The following is a 16357-nucleotide window of genomic DNA, read 5'->3' on the forward strand; positions in this document are numbered from 1 at the left end:
GGTTTTTATCTAAGCTTTTTTTTGTATATTAATCTAGAAATGAGGAAGCAAATCCTTAGTTAAGACAGATAAGCTTAAAATCTTAAAATACAAAAGGCAAGTGTACGCTCTCACTATTGTATTATGTGCTACTACATTTATACTTTTTAATGTTTATTATTAGCACATACACTGAGAAGTGTCTTCTGCTGTCTTCATCTACAGCTAATTGCCAACTTGAAAACTGTGGGGATGTTTTTCAAACATCAGAGTGGTTTCAGAAGGTGTAGAATTTTTCAAAGGTCACATTTCTGTTGTTGCAGACGTTTTCCACTGCTTGGCTCCACATAAAGCTCTCAGAGGAAAGTAGGGAGGGGAGAGACTTTGCGTAGACATTGTCACATCCCCCAGTCCTGGATGGACCTGGAGCTCTGTAGCAGTGGGGCTTGTTCCTCCTGCTCCTGAGTGTAAGGGGGAATGGGAGGGCTTTGTAACACAGGAAGCTTGGGGTGGTAATTTTAAACTTTACCTACTTTGTCCTACTAGAATTTGGACCTTTCCTTTCCCTAAAGAAAGAAGTTATCTTTTAGAATTGATTTCTGATTTGAAGAGGGATGAGGAAGGGGACCTGGAGAGGGTCCTGTATGACTTCCAAGCTTTGCTCTGTAGTTGTGACAGCACAGAAGGGAGACAGGTGACAGTTTGAGCTGCAGAAGGCTTTGGATTAGGGCTGCAGACTTGTTCCTGAGTTACCTTTCAGTCTGTTTCCATCCATCTTACCAGAGCTTTTCTCCTCTGTGGTTTCAATTAATGGGTGGTTAAATCTTCTTCAGGAAGCTCAGGGACAGGTGAACATGAGGTCCATTCCCTGGAGGTTGTGCTGAGGGAGGTGGAGCACTGAGGCAGTAGAAAGGCAGCACTTGGAGCTGGGGTGGAGAGAATCATCTCTTCAGTGAATTGTGAGTGCCAGCCTGGACTTCTGACTTTGTCCTCCCTGCAGTCCTGGGGAAGAGGAATGCTTGGTATGCACCTTCCCTCCACCTGGCTTTCAAGGAAAGGGAATTCCAAGTGAAGCCAAAGTTCAGATTTGCATTCAGAAGTGTTTTAAAAGGTTTCATTGAGTTTGGTGGGTTTCATTTTGAGTCAGAAGTATGTTAAAGACTGTTGTTAGGATTTAAGTGTCTGGTGAAATCAATATGTGAATGACAGGTTATGTATATTAAAGCTTACTAAAGCAGAAATCTCCTTGGAATGTCAAGTTACTGCCCAAGAAAATTTCTTTGGCAAGCAATAATATTTTCAGAATGAAGAAAATTTTTCTTTTAGGAAGATGAATTTTTTGGGGTGTATTCTAGGGTAGGAAATTTCATTCTTTGAATCATCTGCTCGCAGGGATGCATATCATTTCAAATTCAGCAAGCTCTGAACTACTGTGTTTTACGTGGTACTTGTCAGAAAAACTCCTCTGTGCCTTGCTGCCAAACCACCAGCAAGAGATGAAATGGTTGAGCTTTCTGAACCAGCCAGGGAGAACTGGGAGCTACAAAAGACAACTCCAGGATTATACAATCCTCTAATAAAATGCAAAAAAAGATGGTTCAATACTGACAAGGGGTGATACATTTGTCATTAAGGATCTGTTGCATCCCTTGCTTACTCATCCTTTTTCAAGATTTCACCATTTTCTGACTTGGCACGGAACTTCAGGATAAAACATAGAAGAACTTGACCTTTGGATTTCAGCAGTTTGCAGAGGGTTTTTCTTTTCCTTTTTTTTTTTTCCAGCTTTATTGAGTGGATGTGTTTCCAAACAGATTTAAAAACTTTCATTTTAAACTGAAGGGCTTCCATTTCAAATTTGATAGTGAAATGTATACACTAAGCATTGATTTCAGTGTTTTGAAAGGAAAATGTTATCAAACAGAAGATGAAACTTGTTCAAATTATCTCCCTATTAATCAGAAGGAGGTTTTTCTACACTAGCATTTAGCAAAATGACCTTTTGGTATTGTATTTTACCAGTGTCTGCCTACCATAATTGTGGTGGTGCTAGAAGCAAACATTTAGCAATGGGCAGCTCTTTTTGTGCCTGTATTTGTACTGTATTTTCCTGGGAAAATGGGATTTGATAGTTATAACTGGAAGATTTCATGTGTTCTGTATTTTGTATCACTTTGATGGAAAGCTGTAATTATTTCCTTGGGGAAAGTGATCTGTGTGTTACTGTCTTAAAGCTGTGCATGTGCTGTTTGTGTTTTCAGAGGGTTTTCTATCTATGTTGTAAACTTCTTACCATGTTTTTGAACTCCTGTGTTTGGTGTTCATGCACCTGAGTTTCGGAGTTGTGCTGTGATGCCTCTCCTTTGCATTTGATCCTAACTCAGCACGTTGTTGTGCCTTGCAGAAGAGCATAAATATATCAACTGTGGAAGAGAAATTTCTATAAATAAAGTGTGGAAAGGTAACAGGAGAGGTGAGAAAGGATGAAGACAAGGCAGGACTGTGGGGTCTGTCTACATGGGTGTCATCTGCACTCGTTAGGTGGTCTATAAATGTAACATTTCCAGAAGGACCAGGAGGAGTGGATGTTCCCAGATGTTTTCCATGCATGTCACGGGCAGGAGCCATTAAGGTTGTGCACATGTACTAAAAAGCAGCAAAACAAGGCGTGTGATAAAACCCTGAGCTGATAACTGGAAATAAATACTTCTGGTGGTGTGATCAGGGCTGCAGAGTGCACAGAGAGAAGCAAACATTTGTGTATCTTGGAGGAAAACACCAGTTTAGGAAAATGTAGTTGAGTTAGGTGAATGTCAGCTTTGTAATTGCCTTGAATTCTGTATGCTCCTGACCACTTGATTAGGTTGTGCATGAAATTTGGCATCCAGGCATTTAAAATGCCCAAATGTGATTTTAGGATTGAAGTGATACTTGTTTATATTAAAGCTTCCCTCTCCTGTTGGATGACTGACATGTGTGAAAAGACCAGCTGCTCATATGGCCAAGTGCAAATAAAAGCACAAAATGTGCACAAAAGAGGAGAATTAAGAAGAGGAAATTGTTTTACAGTGCTAAAATGAGGGGAAAAAAAAGCTGAAAATTTTAGGCCAGTCCTGACAGTCAGAGACTTGTGCTTCTCTTTCAACTTGATTGCACTGAGTGCCTGTTAGTCTGAGGGCTGCCTTCCATGCTGAATCTGTCCATTTTCACAGTTTCCTTACCTGGAGCCTGGAAATGATTTGTTCCCATTAAAATATTAATGCATTTATGCAGAGTGTGTAACTGGTCCAAGAGCTGTTTTTAACAGAATGTTGAATTTCATGTTCATGAACAGAGGTGTGATTTTCTTCCTATCCTTCTTTTTGGAAGTGGGGGGAAAACATCATGAGAACTGTGGACACTCATCACCTGCAAGGTTGCCCTGAAGTGCTTGGGCAGCACTGCTTTAAACCTGGCTTGGGGAAGTGCTGCCTTTTACACCATCAGGGCAGTGAGGTGGTGGTGAAATAAAAGCCTTTCTACTACCCAGACATGCTGTGGGAGCTCCATCAACAGTACCACTGTAACTAGTGACTTTTTGGTATCTAGTGGAGGGTGAAGGTGATCCCTGCACAACTGCACATCCTCCCTCTCTTCCCTGCTAATGGTTGGGTAGTGGGTTTTGTTGGTCTCAGAATGACTAAACATCTTCTGTAAAATTTTTCACTGCCTGACCTTGTGTAAATGAAGGGGTTGCATTGCATAAAAACTGTGTCTGAGGCTGAGCATGAATTTCTGTATTCAGAAAGATACCTGGGAAATTGTGATCTAAAATAAATACCTTGAACCCTGAAGCCTTGTGTCCAAGTCAAGGAAAATGGGTTTTAATACTGTTTGCACTTGGCTGTGGAGCAGTTACTAACTTGTATTACCAGCAGATTCCAACAGAGATTAGACAACTGAATTATGAAACAACTTATTTTTCAGGCACTTGCAGATCAGGGATATGTACTGTATATTGAAAGTAATATAAAGGCACATCAAATCAGTATTAAATTACCCTGCTAGCACATGCAGTCTTCTAAAGAACAGGATTTAAAAAAAATAATCTATGAGCCTTTGCTACCTCATTCTAACTGGAATGTATTTGAGCCACTGTTCTTTATGTCTTGGCTGAAAGACAGAAGCAGAAATTTGTTTCCTCACCCATGGTCAGTGGATTTTAGCATCCCGGTGTAATTTTTTGCACTTTGGCGTGCATTTTAAAACCTTGTACTTCTCATTCTCAATGTGCATAATGATTGTTTTGTGTCATATTCCGATTGACTAAGAAAGTCAATCCATTCCCCTCTGCTGTGTTTCTGTTTGTAAACGCATTTTGATCGATATTGGGATTTTACAAAGGCACCTTTGCTCTTGCCAGAAGGTTGGGCTTGAAGGGGAGTGGCTGAGCTGCAGCAGTGCAATCACTGTCTGTGGGAAGTGCTCTGATCTCTCCTCAGAGGCACTGATGGCTGAGAAGCCCGTTTCTGGACTCATTAAAATGAACTACAGGAGCAGAAATACAGTAAATAGTTTTCTCCAGCAGCGTGAGGAGGAGCGTGGTACAGTAAAAAGGGGTGTCTTGGTGGCAGTTTCAAAGCACATCAGTTATGGTGCTTTGTAACTGCTGCAAACTCTGGAGTGGAGCTGGAAAATATAAATATTTTCATGCGATTCAAGAGATGTAGTTCTGCACTTTGTAAACAGTAAGAATGTACTTCACAGCTGCCTTTGAGATAGGCATGAAAAATACTGGGAATTCAGTGTGTGCAGCAGTGGAAAGAGCATGTGGTTTTAAATAGGAATTATGGGACAATGCTTTCCTGTTCGTGTCACACTAAAGAGCTGCTTTTATTTGAAATACATGGTAAAAATACATGTAGTAGAGAAGAATTAAATGGTAAATTTTTGAGATGAGTTCAGAAGAGAGTGTCAAGGCTCATAAACATACACAAATTCATTATCTTATAAGAGCGGGATTGGGTTTTTAGAGGTTTGCTTCGTTTGGGGGTTTTGGTTTTTATTTTCCTTCAAAAGCATGTGAAAGAATGGAGATCGTGGCTGTAATTACTGCTGCTGTGGTTTCTGAATTTCATGGTTTGGATTTTTTAACACCAAACAGAAATTGCATTTCTTTACACCACCCCCTGCACACATTGCAAGGTATTACAGATAGGTGGGAACTGGGATTGTGCTGAACAGAAATTCTGGAGATCTGGGAATTTATTGGTGTAAACTAGTTTCAAATTGTGTTTAAAAAGTAAATCAAGTATGCTTGTAGAAATGTTCTATTTGAAGCAGTGTTTGAGTCATGACAAATGCAGAAATGCATTGTTTTTGTTCCTAATGTATTGTAGAATGAGTTGAAAAAAATGTTGGTTGAACTACCTGTTTATAGGTATTAAATGGGGCAGGCAGATGTTTGAAATGCTTGTGACTTCCCTTTGTGAGATTGTTTTGGTAATGCTGAATCAAAGCCAACAAAACTTTGCTGTCGTGAATACTGTAAGAGCTGTTTGCTCTTGGGGTGTACTTGATCTAATTTTACAATGGGTGATGCAAATTATTTTCAGGAGTTTTTAAATTTTGTGTTCTTAAGCTGTGAAGTTGCAGCCTAACATGCTCTCTGTTCTCCTTTTCTTTAAGCCGTGTGATTAAGACAGACATGGAGTTGGAAGTTCTGCGCTACACCAATAAAATCTCCAGTGAAGCTCATAAAGAGGTAATGGGTCCTTTAGTGTTAATAATTTTTGCTCTTAGTGCAGCAGTGGTACTCAGAAAACGTTCCCAGCAACCCAGAATTGCTTAGTAATAAAATAATGGAAAGGCTGGATAGAAATAAGAGGATAATATCCCTCCTATTACAGCCCAGTAATATACCTTGCATTGCCCTTGAACTCACTGGTGCATTTGTGATGTGTGAGAAATGAAGTGTGGGTTTGGGTAAGAGCTGGAGCCTCAGCAGAAGGTGACCTGCTTGCAATCTGTTTGTCCTGTGTGCACAAATACCTGTATAGTGATGGAGAAAGAAAAGATCCAGAAGATTAATCAGGCCCATGTCAGCGTGTGCAGGTCTGAGAAGGTGAACTAGCAGGGAACTCTCTGCAGGTGCTTCCAGCCTGGAGAGGTGTTTCCATGCACAGGGCAGGGCATGGCAAGGAGTCCTTAGGCTGCTCCTCAGAGGTGGGTCTGTCCCCCAGGGCAGTGCTGGGTCTTGCTGTTCTGCTGCTGCACCAGTGTGGCAGAGACAAGTGCAGGCTCTCAGCAAGGCTGCTCAGGTCAGAGCCAGCACTGGAGCTGTGCTGCTCTCCTGGTGCTGGGGACAGAATTCACCTGGTGTCAGTCCTGTGCTCCAGGGAGTGATGCAGACATGCCATGAGTTCTGGGAGTGGTGATGACCAAAGGGAGCTTAGGTCAAAGCAGCTGATGAGGTGACTCACTCAACTGTTGGCTTTGCTCCTGCTCAGATTGCTGAACTGGGAAGTGTAAGAATGTTTTGAAGTGAATATTGTAAAAATGAAAAGTCAAGGGATAATCAATTTGCATTCATTCTCCTCGGTTCTTTATCATCCTTGAATAATCTTCTCGCATCTGAGAGTATTTTTTCTGTACATCAGCTGCCTAGAATTTCTATAATACAGAAACAGGCAAAGGAATAAAACATTCTTAGCAAATCTGAGAACAAAAATAAGATTTATGAGTTGTAAACGAGTGTTAACTCCAGTAGTTTTTCCGTTGATTCAGATTGCAAAGTATAAAAGAGACTCTTCCATTGTAGTATAATCCAGTTCATAGCTTTGTTTTGCTAAAGTCAAACAAAAGGACTTGCTGCCAAGTTCACCACAGATTTCAGAATTAAACATTGGTGTTTTGATGAGCTGTGCTTCATTAGGATATAGTAGTTTGGCAGTTAAACTTGCTTTATTGCTGGAGACTGCAAGCATTTATAAAGATTAAAATGAGATTGATTCCAATGTAGTTTTAAAATACATCTACTGATGTAAATTTAAATAAAGTACAGATGATATTTTTGTATTATAGGTTCCTCTGGAGATAGTCATAAGTCATAAATTTATAAATATGAGTTTCCCTCCTGCTATCATTGTCCCATGTTAATATGTATCTTACAGGTAATGAAGGCAGTAAAACCAGGAATGAAAGAATACGAGATGGAAAGGTAAGAGTTCTTTCAATAATTATGATAAAAAGGAGACAGTCTCTCTCTGTAGTGTGGGGAGAAGCAGTAGCTGAGACAAAGCAGCAGCGTGGATTGAGTTGAGACTGAGAGCTGTTTGAAGACCATTACAAGCATTATTTTATTATTTTGAGGTGGTAATTCATCAGTTTCAAACCCGTATTTGGTGAAGTTTGATTATTTTTTGGTGACAGTTAAGTGAAATCCTCTCTTCCTGGAGTTCTAGCAGTTTACAGAAGCTTTACAAAATATCTGTTATTATTGTTTGAAGCCATCTGGTAAAATGGTGTTTGTGGATAAGCACTGCCCTTCGCCTGGTTATGCTCAGCAGACTGCAAGGATGGGTGTTTAAGGATCTTACCAAAGGCTGTGTTGAGCTGCATTTTGCCTGCAGTTCCAAGCCAGCAGTACCTGTGCTTGGCCTGTACAAGGAGCTCAGCTCACACCTGTGCTGGGGGCTCCTGCAGCAGCTGAGGAGTCAGTGAGAAGGCAGCAGATCTCTCTGTACAGCCAGGCACGGGGGCTTTGGCTGCTCTTAGCTGGTACAGTAATGGTGTGTCTAGACCTCAGTAAAACATTGCCTCCTTTCTTGAATCAATATTTACATTAGATCATCAGCATTTATGTTATAAAGCATGGGTTTGATCATCAAGTCCATTTATTTTTAGCTTGCACACGATATTTTCTGTTTTCAAAGTATTTGCATAATGAAGGAATAGAAAGCAGCAGTCATATCTCAGTTACTGTTGTTTCTTGGCAGTAATTTTTCAAAGGCTAGTGAGGAGGCTAGAGCAGCACCCAGGAAGGGGGAAATAAAGTGACCACAATCTTTGTCATCAGAATTTCAAGGTAGCTCAAAAGACAAATAATGCCCTTATAACATATGCAATATGGAGAAACTAATGTTACATTTTTAAGCAGTTTAAAGTTCTGCAGGTGCTGTAGGCTCATGCTTATAATTTGCTTGTGCTTTGAATTGCAGTTACATATACCACCAGGTAAAAGGGGAAAAAACATGTTGTATACATTCTGCCTTCAACTTTACTCCTGAACTTTGTGTTCATTTTGCTCACTGCCCATGCTATACATGCTGATAGTGGAAATTTTGGTTCTGGAAGTCAGTAGGAATCAAAAATTTCCATAAAGCAGAATTTGTTCTCAGGTGCTTTTAAATGCCACAATTCTGACAGTTTGATTTAAATGTCACACAACAAATACATATATATACAGTTTTCTGTAAGATTAGGAGGTATACTGCATTCTTACTCCAGGACTTTCATAGTTCCCTGGCTAGCTCCTTCCACACACATCAACCTTTTGGAAAGATTATTTGTTTCTTTCAATTAAAACAAACAAATAAATAAATAAAGCAGTTGTTACACTTATTTAAAATTGCCTTCTGTTCTTCCATACATTTTGATAGATTACACTCTTGAAATAGTTTGAGGTTATTCAGCTAATAAAAGAGGTCTTGGCAGACTACTCTGCAGCATCTGCCTTGGAGACTATAATTAGAACTTCAGTTTCTTTTGCTGGTAGAATTCATCCTTGCACTGGTTTCTGTTCCTTTATTCCCTTGAAAAAAAAAAGGTCATAAAAATGTAAACCTGTCATTTCCACACCTTTCTGGCAAGAAATATCATTGAAATGTTTATAAATGAAGTTAGAAAACAGTCTAGGAAATCTCTGTTCTGAATACAGGTGACCTATCCGTGAATGTAGTCTAAGAAGGGAACTTTCAGAGACCTAAAAATAGCCAACATGCAAAAATAGATAATTTTCACTGAAATAGTAGAGTTGTGGGGGATTTGAAAGGTGGTTGGTTGTTTGTTTTTTTCCTTTGTCAGCAAAATTCATAGTCTGGATAGATTTATCAAAAGTATTCGCACTTGTCTTTAGAAGATCAATTAAAAGTTAGTGCAATTTTTCATTTTCTGCTATTTCTAGGGCTTCCACTCCCTTTGTGAAAGCTTTCTGAATTGTTTGGCTCTCTTCCCCTGCATTTGCAGTTCCCACTGATGGCTGTGAAACTGTGATTTTTTTTTTTTTTTAATGAATATAGATAGCTCTTGAAATGGGCCCAATAGCCCCCCTTTCTTATTGCTTTACTTTCATTCTTTGACATTGTGGACTATAGCATGTGCAGTGTTGGGTACAAAGCTGCTCTGACCCTGTCTGCTAGGAAGAATAATGCCAGAGATCCCAAAAGCAATTAAAATTTTCCATTACTGGATGTAGGACCTAAATGTTGCCTTTTCTTTGTCCATTTGGTCAAGCATTGGGAAATGATTTTGAACCAGTAGTGGTTAATGCTGAGATATATAAAAAATGAACACATTTAGCTGCAAATCCAATCAGCCCTGACTTCTTTTTTGGTTTGATGTTATTTAACTTTAATGTGTGGTCGGTTGACTTTAAGGAGACAGCCCATGCAATTATCTACAAACAGTAATTCACAGCATGTGTAATTGCATAGAAAGTCATTTTGGTAGGTCAGATTCTGGGTTTTCTCTGAAGCAGTTTGTTTAGTGTTTGTGTTTATCTCATGTGTAATTAATCTTCTTTAATTAAAGGCTTTTAATTATGAAACCGCTCTGTAGTGAGTATATTGTTAAAATATAGGAAAATGGTAATAAAAGAAATCTCTTCAGCTGGAGAAGCATGTGAATGAAATCTGAGAATTCAGATAAGTTGTGTGCGCATATAAATAAAAATGTTTTGTGTATATATATAAACACACTGAAAGTACTAATTAGAACCTACAGTCTTCTGTTTCAGGGTGGTCTAAAGTTCTGGAAATATCTTCTAGATCAGTGTTTATTAATTTCTAGAGTGTTGCCTGTTCATCTGCTCACTTCTGTTTTCCAAAAGAGGTGTTAAATCTTCTGTGCATTTCCTCATTTGTTCCCTTTTTATTGAAAGGAACATTTTTAGGGTTGGGGTGGCTACTTGGAATGGTCCCTTGGATTGGGGAATGACAGGAAAGTCTGTGCTGGAGCAAGAGGTGAGCAACTTCCTGCACCAGGAATTTTGGACACGTAGCTATAGTATGCATTGCTTGTGTTTGTGGGGTTTTGTCCTGTCCTTAACAGCACTGAGGGTGCTCTGATAGGAGTGCACAGTCCTGAGTTCATTAAATGATGATGTGGTTATCATTGCCTTGGTGATGCTGGGCAGCACTAAACCAGCACCTAAACACTCATTCCCTTGTCCAACATTTCCCTACATGATGTGACTGTCTCTGAAACTTCTGCTGCTGCTGATCACAGGAGCACCTTGGGTTTACTGTGCAAATAATAACTGTGATCCCAGTACTGAGGATCCAAAAACTTCAGTCCTGATCCTGGAGAGTGGAGTCCTCTAAAACAAGGGAGCGTGGCTGGTGTGGGCAGCGGGTCGAGGGAGGTGATTCTGCCCCTCTGCCCCCTTGGGTGAGACCCCCCTGCAGAGCTGCTCCAGCCCTGGGGAACAGCACAGGAGGGACATGGAGCTGCTGGAGAGAGTCCAGAGGAGGCACCAAAGAGGATCAGAGGGATGGAGCAGCTCTGCTGGGAGGAAAGGCTGGGAGAGTTGGAATTGTTCAGCCTGGAGAAGCTTTGGGGTGACCTCACTGTGGCCTTGCAGGGCCTGAAGGGGCCAACAGGAAAGATGGAGAGAGACTATTGAGAAGGGCCTGGAGTGACAGGACAGGGGGAATGGCTTCCCACTGACAGAGGGTAGGTTTAGATTAGATATTAGGAAGAAATTCTTTACTGTGAGGGTAAGTAATTGTGGGGATTTTGTAGTAGTTAATGCTAAACTTAAACCCCACTCTGCTGTAACAGCAACAATTTGAAGAGTAAAATGGCAAGAAAGCAGCTACAGAGGTTTTTTTTCTTCTTGGTTTACAATGCTTACAGACTATTTTTACACCTTGCCTCTCTTACCAGCTGAGACTGATAAAAGTTCTTTATCCCTATTCTTTTCAGTGCTGTCCCTGATTCCAGAGCAGAGCTTAGACCCTGAGATGAGCTGCTGTCGTATCTGTCAGTGTTAAATTTCACTATCTGTGGAAGTCTGAGAGTGCTGTCACGGATTATGGCTCTCATCTTTCATTTATCTCTCTCTCCTCTGCTCCAGTGGAACAAACTGAAAATAAAACATACATGTTATTTCACTAAAAAGGAAAAAAATAGCTGGAATAATTTTATTTTCCTTTGGGTATTTCCTTTTAGTGAAATGCTGATTATTTTAGCTAATCAGTATTTGCCACTTACCATCTCCTGATATTTGTGCTTTAAGTGTTTTTCAGACGGTCGCTGACTTCTGTAGCAAAGGATCTTTAAAAATATTTCTGAGTTTTTTTATGAGTCTGGTTAGAATTTCAGCTCAATTATAGCCTTTGTAAGTTCTTCACATAGGAGTGTGTGGATAGTAAATAAGAATTCTCATTGCAGCTGGCAAAAGTACAGGGGTGTTGCTTTTTTTCACTGTTGCTTTTTGGCGTGGGAATGGTGTTGAATTGTGCCATGACCCTCACTGCTATTTGTGTATTTTTATTAAACAACAGACCAGCACTCCATTAATCTCAAGCACCATGTCAGTCTGCTCTGGTACTGAAATATCTTTTCTTTTTTTTTTTTTTAACAGTTAGTGTTGGGTAGCCTGGAAATGGCTTGACTGCCTTATTTCCTAGACTGCCTCACAAATAGAGGTGATGGGGTCTTAAATGTAGGTTGCTGCTATCAAAAGGCTAATTTGAAAACTTGAAAATACATCAAAAACTGAGAGAGGCAGAAGGTGGCCTTTCCCCAAGTTTAAAAAACCCCAACCCAATCCACTAATTTTTCTTTGTTCCTGCGGGCCTGTGTGGTAGGATGGGTGTCTGCCTGCTGCACCCAATATTGTTTATTTGTGTTGATACCCAGTTCTAGCAGAAGGGTTGAAGGAAGAAGTGGATCAGACACAATCTCTGTTTTTAGCAGAATATCCTCACTGCACATCAGCCCAGGAGCTTCTGTTCAACAGGGATTGCACAGGGGCCAGCAGGGAAGGAGTAGCTGAGCCAGTGGTTTTGTGCCTCTTCAGGGGTGGCAGGGGTCCCCCAGATCTTCCTAAAAATGGTGCTCCAAAATGACCCACAGCAGCCCAGGGCCAGGCTGGCAGCTTAGTGCTGACAGCTCTGACAGCAAGTGCTGGGTCCCTGCTAATTGCTTTGTTAGAGAGAGCTGCTGAATCTCTTGTGCCCAGTGCCCACAGGGCAGTCAGGTATAATATATTTGGTGGGAAGAGCAGCTGGATTCAGAGAGACACTTCCTGGAGCCCTCCCCTCCTGCCTACCTTCCCTCAGGTGCAGCTGGTTCTTTGATGTTTTAAATTAGGCTGTCGACACTCATTTCCTAATCCAGCTGAAGTCAGGTTGTAAATAGGCTCCAAATAAACCTAAATTTAAAAATTGGTTTTAGAAGACCCCTGAGCATTGTTTCTCTTCTGTGACATACGGAGGCACAATTGCATATGTATGCACACTCTGTCCACCAGGAGTGAGGATTATCTGTGAGTGTGGAGACCTCCTGTCTCAGCATCTCATCTGCTGTAGGAGACCTGAATCCACTTGGGAGGTTCCAGCTGTCCATACCTGCTTCCAGTCTCCCCGCTCTTCCCTCTGCCCAGCTGAGAGGAACAGTGTGGGAGTTGGAAACCTCCTGGGGAGGGGAATGTGGGTCCACTCTGTGACTTGTTTTGCCTGAACTGCTGTTCAGTGTGGTTGGTGATGGACTCCATTTACTGCTGGGAGAGAGCAGAGCAGTTCCAGTGTATTCCCAGTAACCTCTCAGCATTTTCCCTTTTCAGGGGGTCCTGTGGCAAGCTCCTGTGTTCTCTCTTTCAGTCACCTCCTGGTGGAAGAGCACTGTTTAATTGCACAGGTCTCTCTTGTGACTTCTGATTGAAGTTCCACATAATTAGTTTTTATCTTCTACAAAAAAATTGTGAAATTGGATCATGTGAGAGCTTTAAAATTAAACCCTCTATCAGCCCACAGATACCAAAGAACAATTACCACGCTCACACTGGAAAATGTTTCCCTTCAGAAAGAGAGCTGTGGAAGGATGTACAGCACGTGTGTGCATACAGAACCTGGCTTGCTTGCATAGCAAGATAAACCCAACTTTAAATGCTGTGTCATTGTATGTCCTTACAGGGTTGTTAATATAGTAAGTGCTCTGATAATTCATAATTATCCTTTTATTATCTTTTTGGAATTAAAAAAGTAGTCACTCTTTTTATTTTAATTTTGTAACTGATTGAAAATTGCAAGCAATATTAATTTCTGTGGGTGTTTTCCAGGGTGACTGTTACTATTAGTTATATTAACAACAGAAAAAGCTTTCTTCTCAAATTAGCAATGATCTCAGTTTCTACTGAATCTAGGGTGGCATTGAGATAGTGAACTAATTAGCATTGCTAATGACAAGCTAAGATTGGCGATATGTGAAACGGAACTCATTGTAAAAGACAGCAGGCTGAACTGATTATTATTTGCTGTGGATTTTGTTCATGCTTGTTCAGACAAGTCAGAAGTAAAGATTCTACCATATGTGAGGCCTTATCTGCATTGTGAGCTTTAGCTCAATAATTTTTGCTAATTACTGATGAAGCAGAGAGATTAGAATTTTGTGTTTGTTGACCATCTTTTTATAACCAGAATTGCTCGGGATCATGCTCAGAGATCAGAAGCCCAACTTGAAGGAAATGGGTTGAATACCAAGGGTGTCCATTAATGATGTGATGTTGCACACTGACCTGAAAATCAAACCCATTTTACACACGTGAAAAGAAAGCAAACAGATTTTTCTTCCTTGCTGCTGGCATGCCTACTGCATAAATTCTTTTCCAGATTTGTTCTTGGGGCATCCTCATCATCATGGTGTGCAAGGGCCACTGGAACCCCTAAACCTCCAAACCACATCACCCAGCGCCAGATCCAGGTACCTCTTGAACACCTCCAGAGATGGTGACTCCACCACCTCCCTGTTCCAGTGCCTGACCACCTGAACAGTGAAATTCTTTTTTCTAATACCTAATCTGAATCTCCCCCATCTCAGCTTGAGGCCATTTCCTCTGGTGCTCTCACTGCAGGCCCAGCAGGAGACCGACCCCTCCTCACTACACCCTCCTGTCAGAGCTGTAGAGAGCCATGAGGTGCCCTCTGAGCCTCCTCTTCTTGAGACTAAACAATCCCAGCTCTCTCAGCTGCTCCTCATAAGACATGTTCTCTAGACCTTTCATAAGCCATGCTGCCCTTTGCTGAACACTCTCCAGGACCTCAGTGTCCCCTTTAAAGTGAGGAGCCCAAAATTGGACACAGCACTTGAGGCCTCACCCGTACTGAGTACAGAGGAACAATCACTTCCCTGGTCCTGCTGCCACTGTTCCTGATACAGCCCAGATCCCACTGGCCTTCTTGGCCACCTGGGCACACCCTGGCTCAGGTTCAACTGCTCTTGGCCAGCACCCCCAGGTCCCTTTCTGCCAAACAGCTCTCGAGCCACTCCTCCCCCAGCCTGGAGCACTTCAGGGGGTTGTTGTGGTCAAAGTGCAGAACCCAGCACTTGCCCTTATTGAACCTTGTGCTGTTGTCCTTGGTTCGTTGATGGAGACTGTCCAGATCTCTTTGTAGAACCTTCCTGCCCTCCAGCAGATCCACACTCCCACCCAACTTAGTGTTATCTGCAAATTTACAGAGGGTCCCCACGTCCTTATCATCAGTAAAGATATTAACAGATCATCAGATGGCCCCAAAACGGAGCCCTCGAGAGCACTACTAGTGACTGACCCCAACTGGATTTAGCTCCATTCACTGCAGCTCTCTGGGCCCAGCCATCCAGCCAGTTTTTTACCCATCTAAGAGTCTACTCATAAAAGCCATGAGCAGCAAGTTTTCCTAGGGGGATACTGTGGGAGGTGGTACCAAATGCTTTACTGAAGTCTAGAGAGACACATCCACAGCCTTTCCCTCATCTACTAAATGGGTCACTTTGTCATAGAAGCAGATCAGGTTGGACAAGCAGGACATGCCTTTCATAAGTCCATGCTGGCTGGGCTTGATCCTCTGGTTGTCCTCAGGCTGGCACTCAGGATGATCTCTTCCATGACCTTGCCCAGAACAGACATTGTGCTGACAGGCCATATCCAGCCTTACTGGACTCCTTTGTCCTTCAGAACTGACTTCCAAGGGACTCTGTCAATCAATGTCATCAATAGCCTGGCTGCTGGCAGTCTGAGGTGGAAGTCCTGCTGGTGCTGGTCCTCCTCGCTTCACCCAGTACAGAAAACTCTAACATTTTGTGGTCACTCTGCCCAAGACGGCCACTGACCACCACATCACCCACCAGTCCTTCTTTCTTCACAAACCACAGGGCACCTCCTCTGGCAGGCAGAAGTGATGGAAAATGTTAGGACTGGGGAGGAATCTGAATCATATTAGAGAGTAGAGGTTGATGCTTCTGCTAAAATCAAATTGAGCCTTGAGGCAGTCTTGGCAAGTGTGGGATACGAAGAGCTTTGCTGACAACTGACTCTGTGTCTCCCAATTCATCTACTGAAACCTGTATATTTAAAAAGAACTAATGAGATATGTGATATAAGTTAATCCGTTAGTGTAAGGTACAGTTGCCATCACTTCTCACTTGGAACAATCCCCTTGTAAAGTGTCATATCCTTCAGGAGTATTGGACTGGATTTCTGCTTGCTCTTAGTTCAGAATGAACCTGCTGTGTTCTCGTGGTCAGCACTGAGTGGCAGAGGTGGGCAAGCATTCCTATGTCTCTTGTTAGTAGATAATTTGTAAAAATGGTGTGGAGCTGTTTGGGTGCACGGTGTAACTGGAAGCTGTAAATGTTAGGACTGTGTGAAGTTCAGTTTATGTGTGATTTGTTAGTGGCCTTTTGCCTGTCTAATCTCTAGATTTCCTCTGTAATGGAAGGTTTGATGCTGGGTGTAATACATTGCATTGGATTAACTCTCCAGGATCATTTTTTTTTTTTATTGTGTGTTTGAAGGAGAAGAAGAAGAAGATGTCTGTTACTAATATGTTGTTTGGGTTGGAAATGGTAACAACATTCAGGAGTTGGCTTCCCAATTCTGCAAGATTTGAGGAGATTTCTGAGATGTTTGTGTTGA

The 16357-nt window shown here is 41.6% G+C and overlaps 1 protein-coding gene across 3 annotated transcripts in view; it reads left to right on the forward strand.

Annotated features, from left to right (window-relative positions):
• Positions 1-16357, forward strand: part of PEPD (peptidase D) — a 145049-nt gene that overhangs the window by 35670 nt on the left and 93022 nt on the right. For all 3 annotated transcript variants that reach the window (XM_027701541.1, XM_027701543.1, XM_027701542.1), the window contains 2 exons: positions 5647-5722; positions 7131-7177. In XM_027701541.1, the coding sequence (XP_027557342.1) occupies positions 5647-5722; positions 7131-7177 (123 nt within the window). The remainder of the gene's footprint in view (positions 1-5646; positions 5723-7130; positions 7178-16357) is intronic.

This window comes from Neopelma chrysocephalum, unplaced genomic scaffold (assembly GCF_003984885.1).
Source record: "Neopelma chrysocephalum unplaced genomic scaffold, ASM398488v2 Primary Assembly neopelma1_159, whole genome shotgun sequence".
NCBI classification, from domain to species: Eukaryota; Metazoa; Chordata; class Aves; order Passeriformes; family Pipridae; genus Neopelma; species Neopelma chrysocephalum.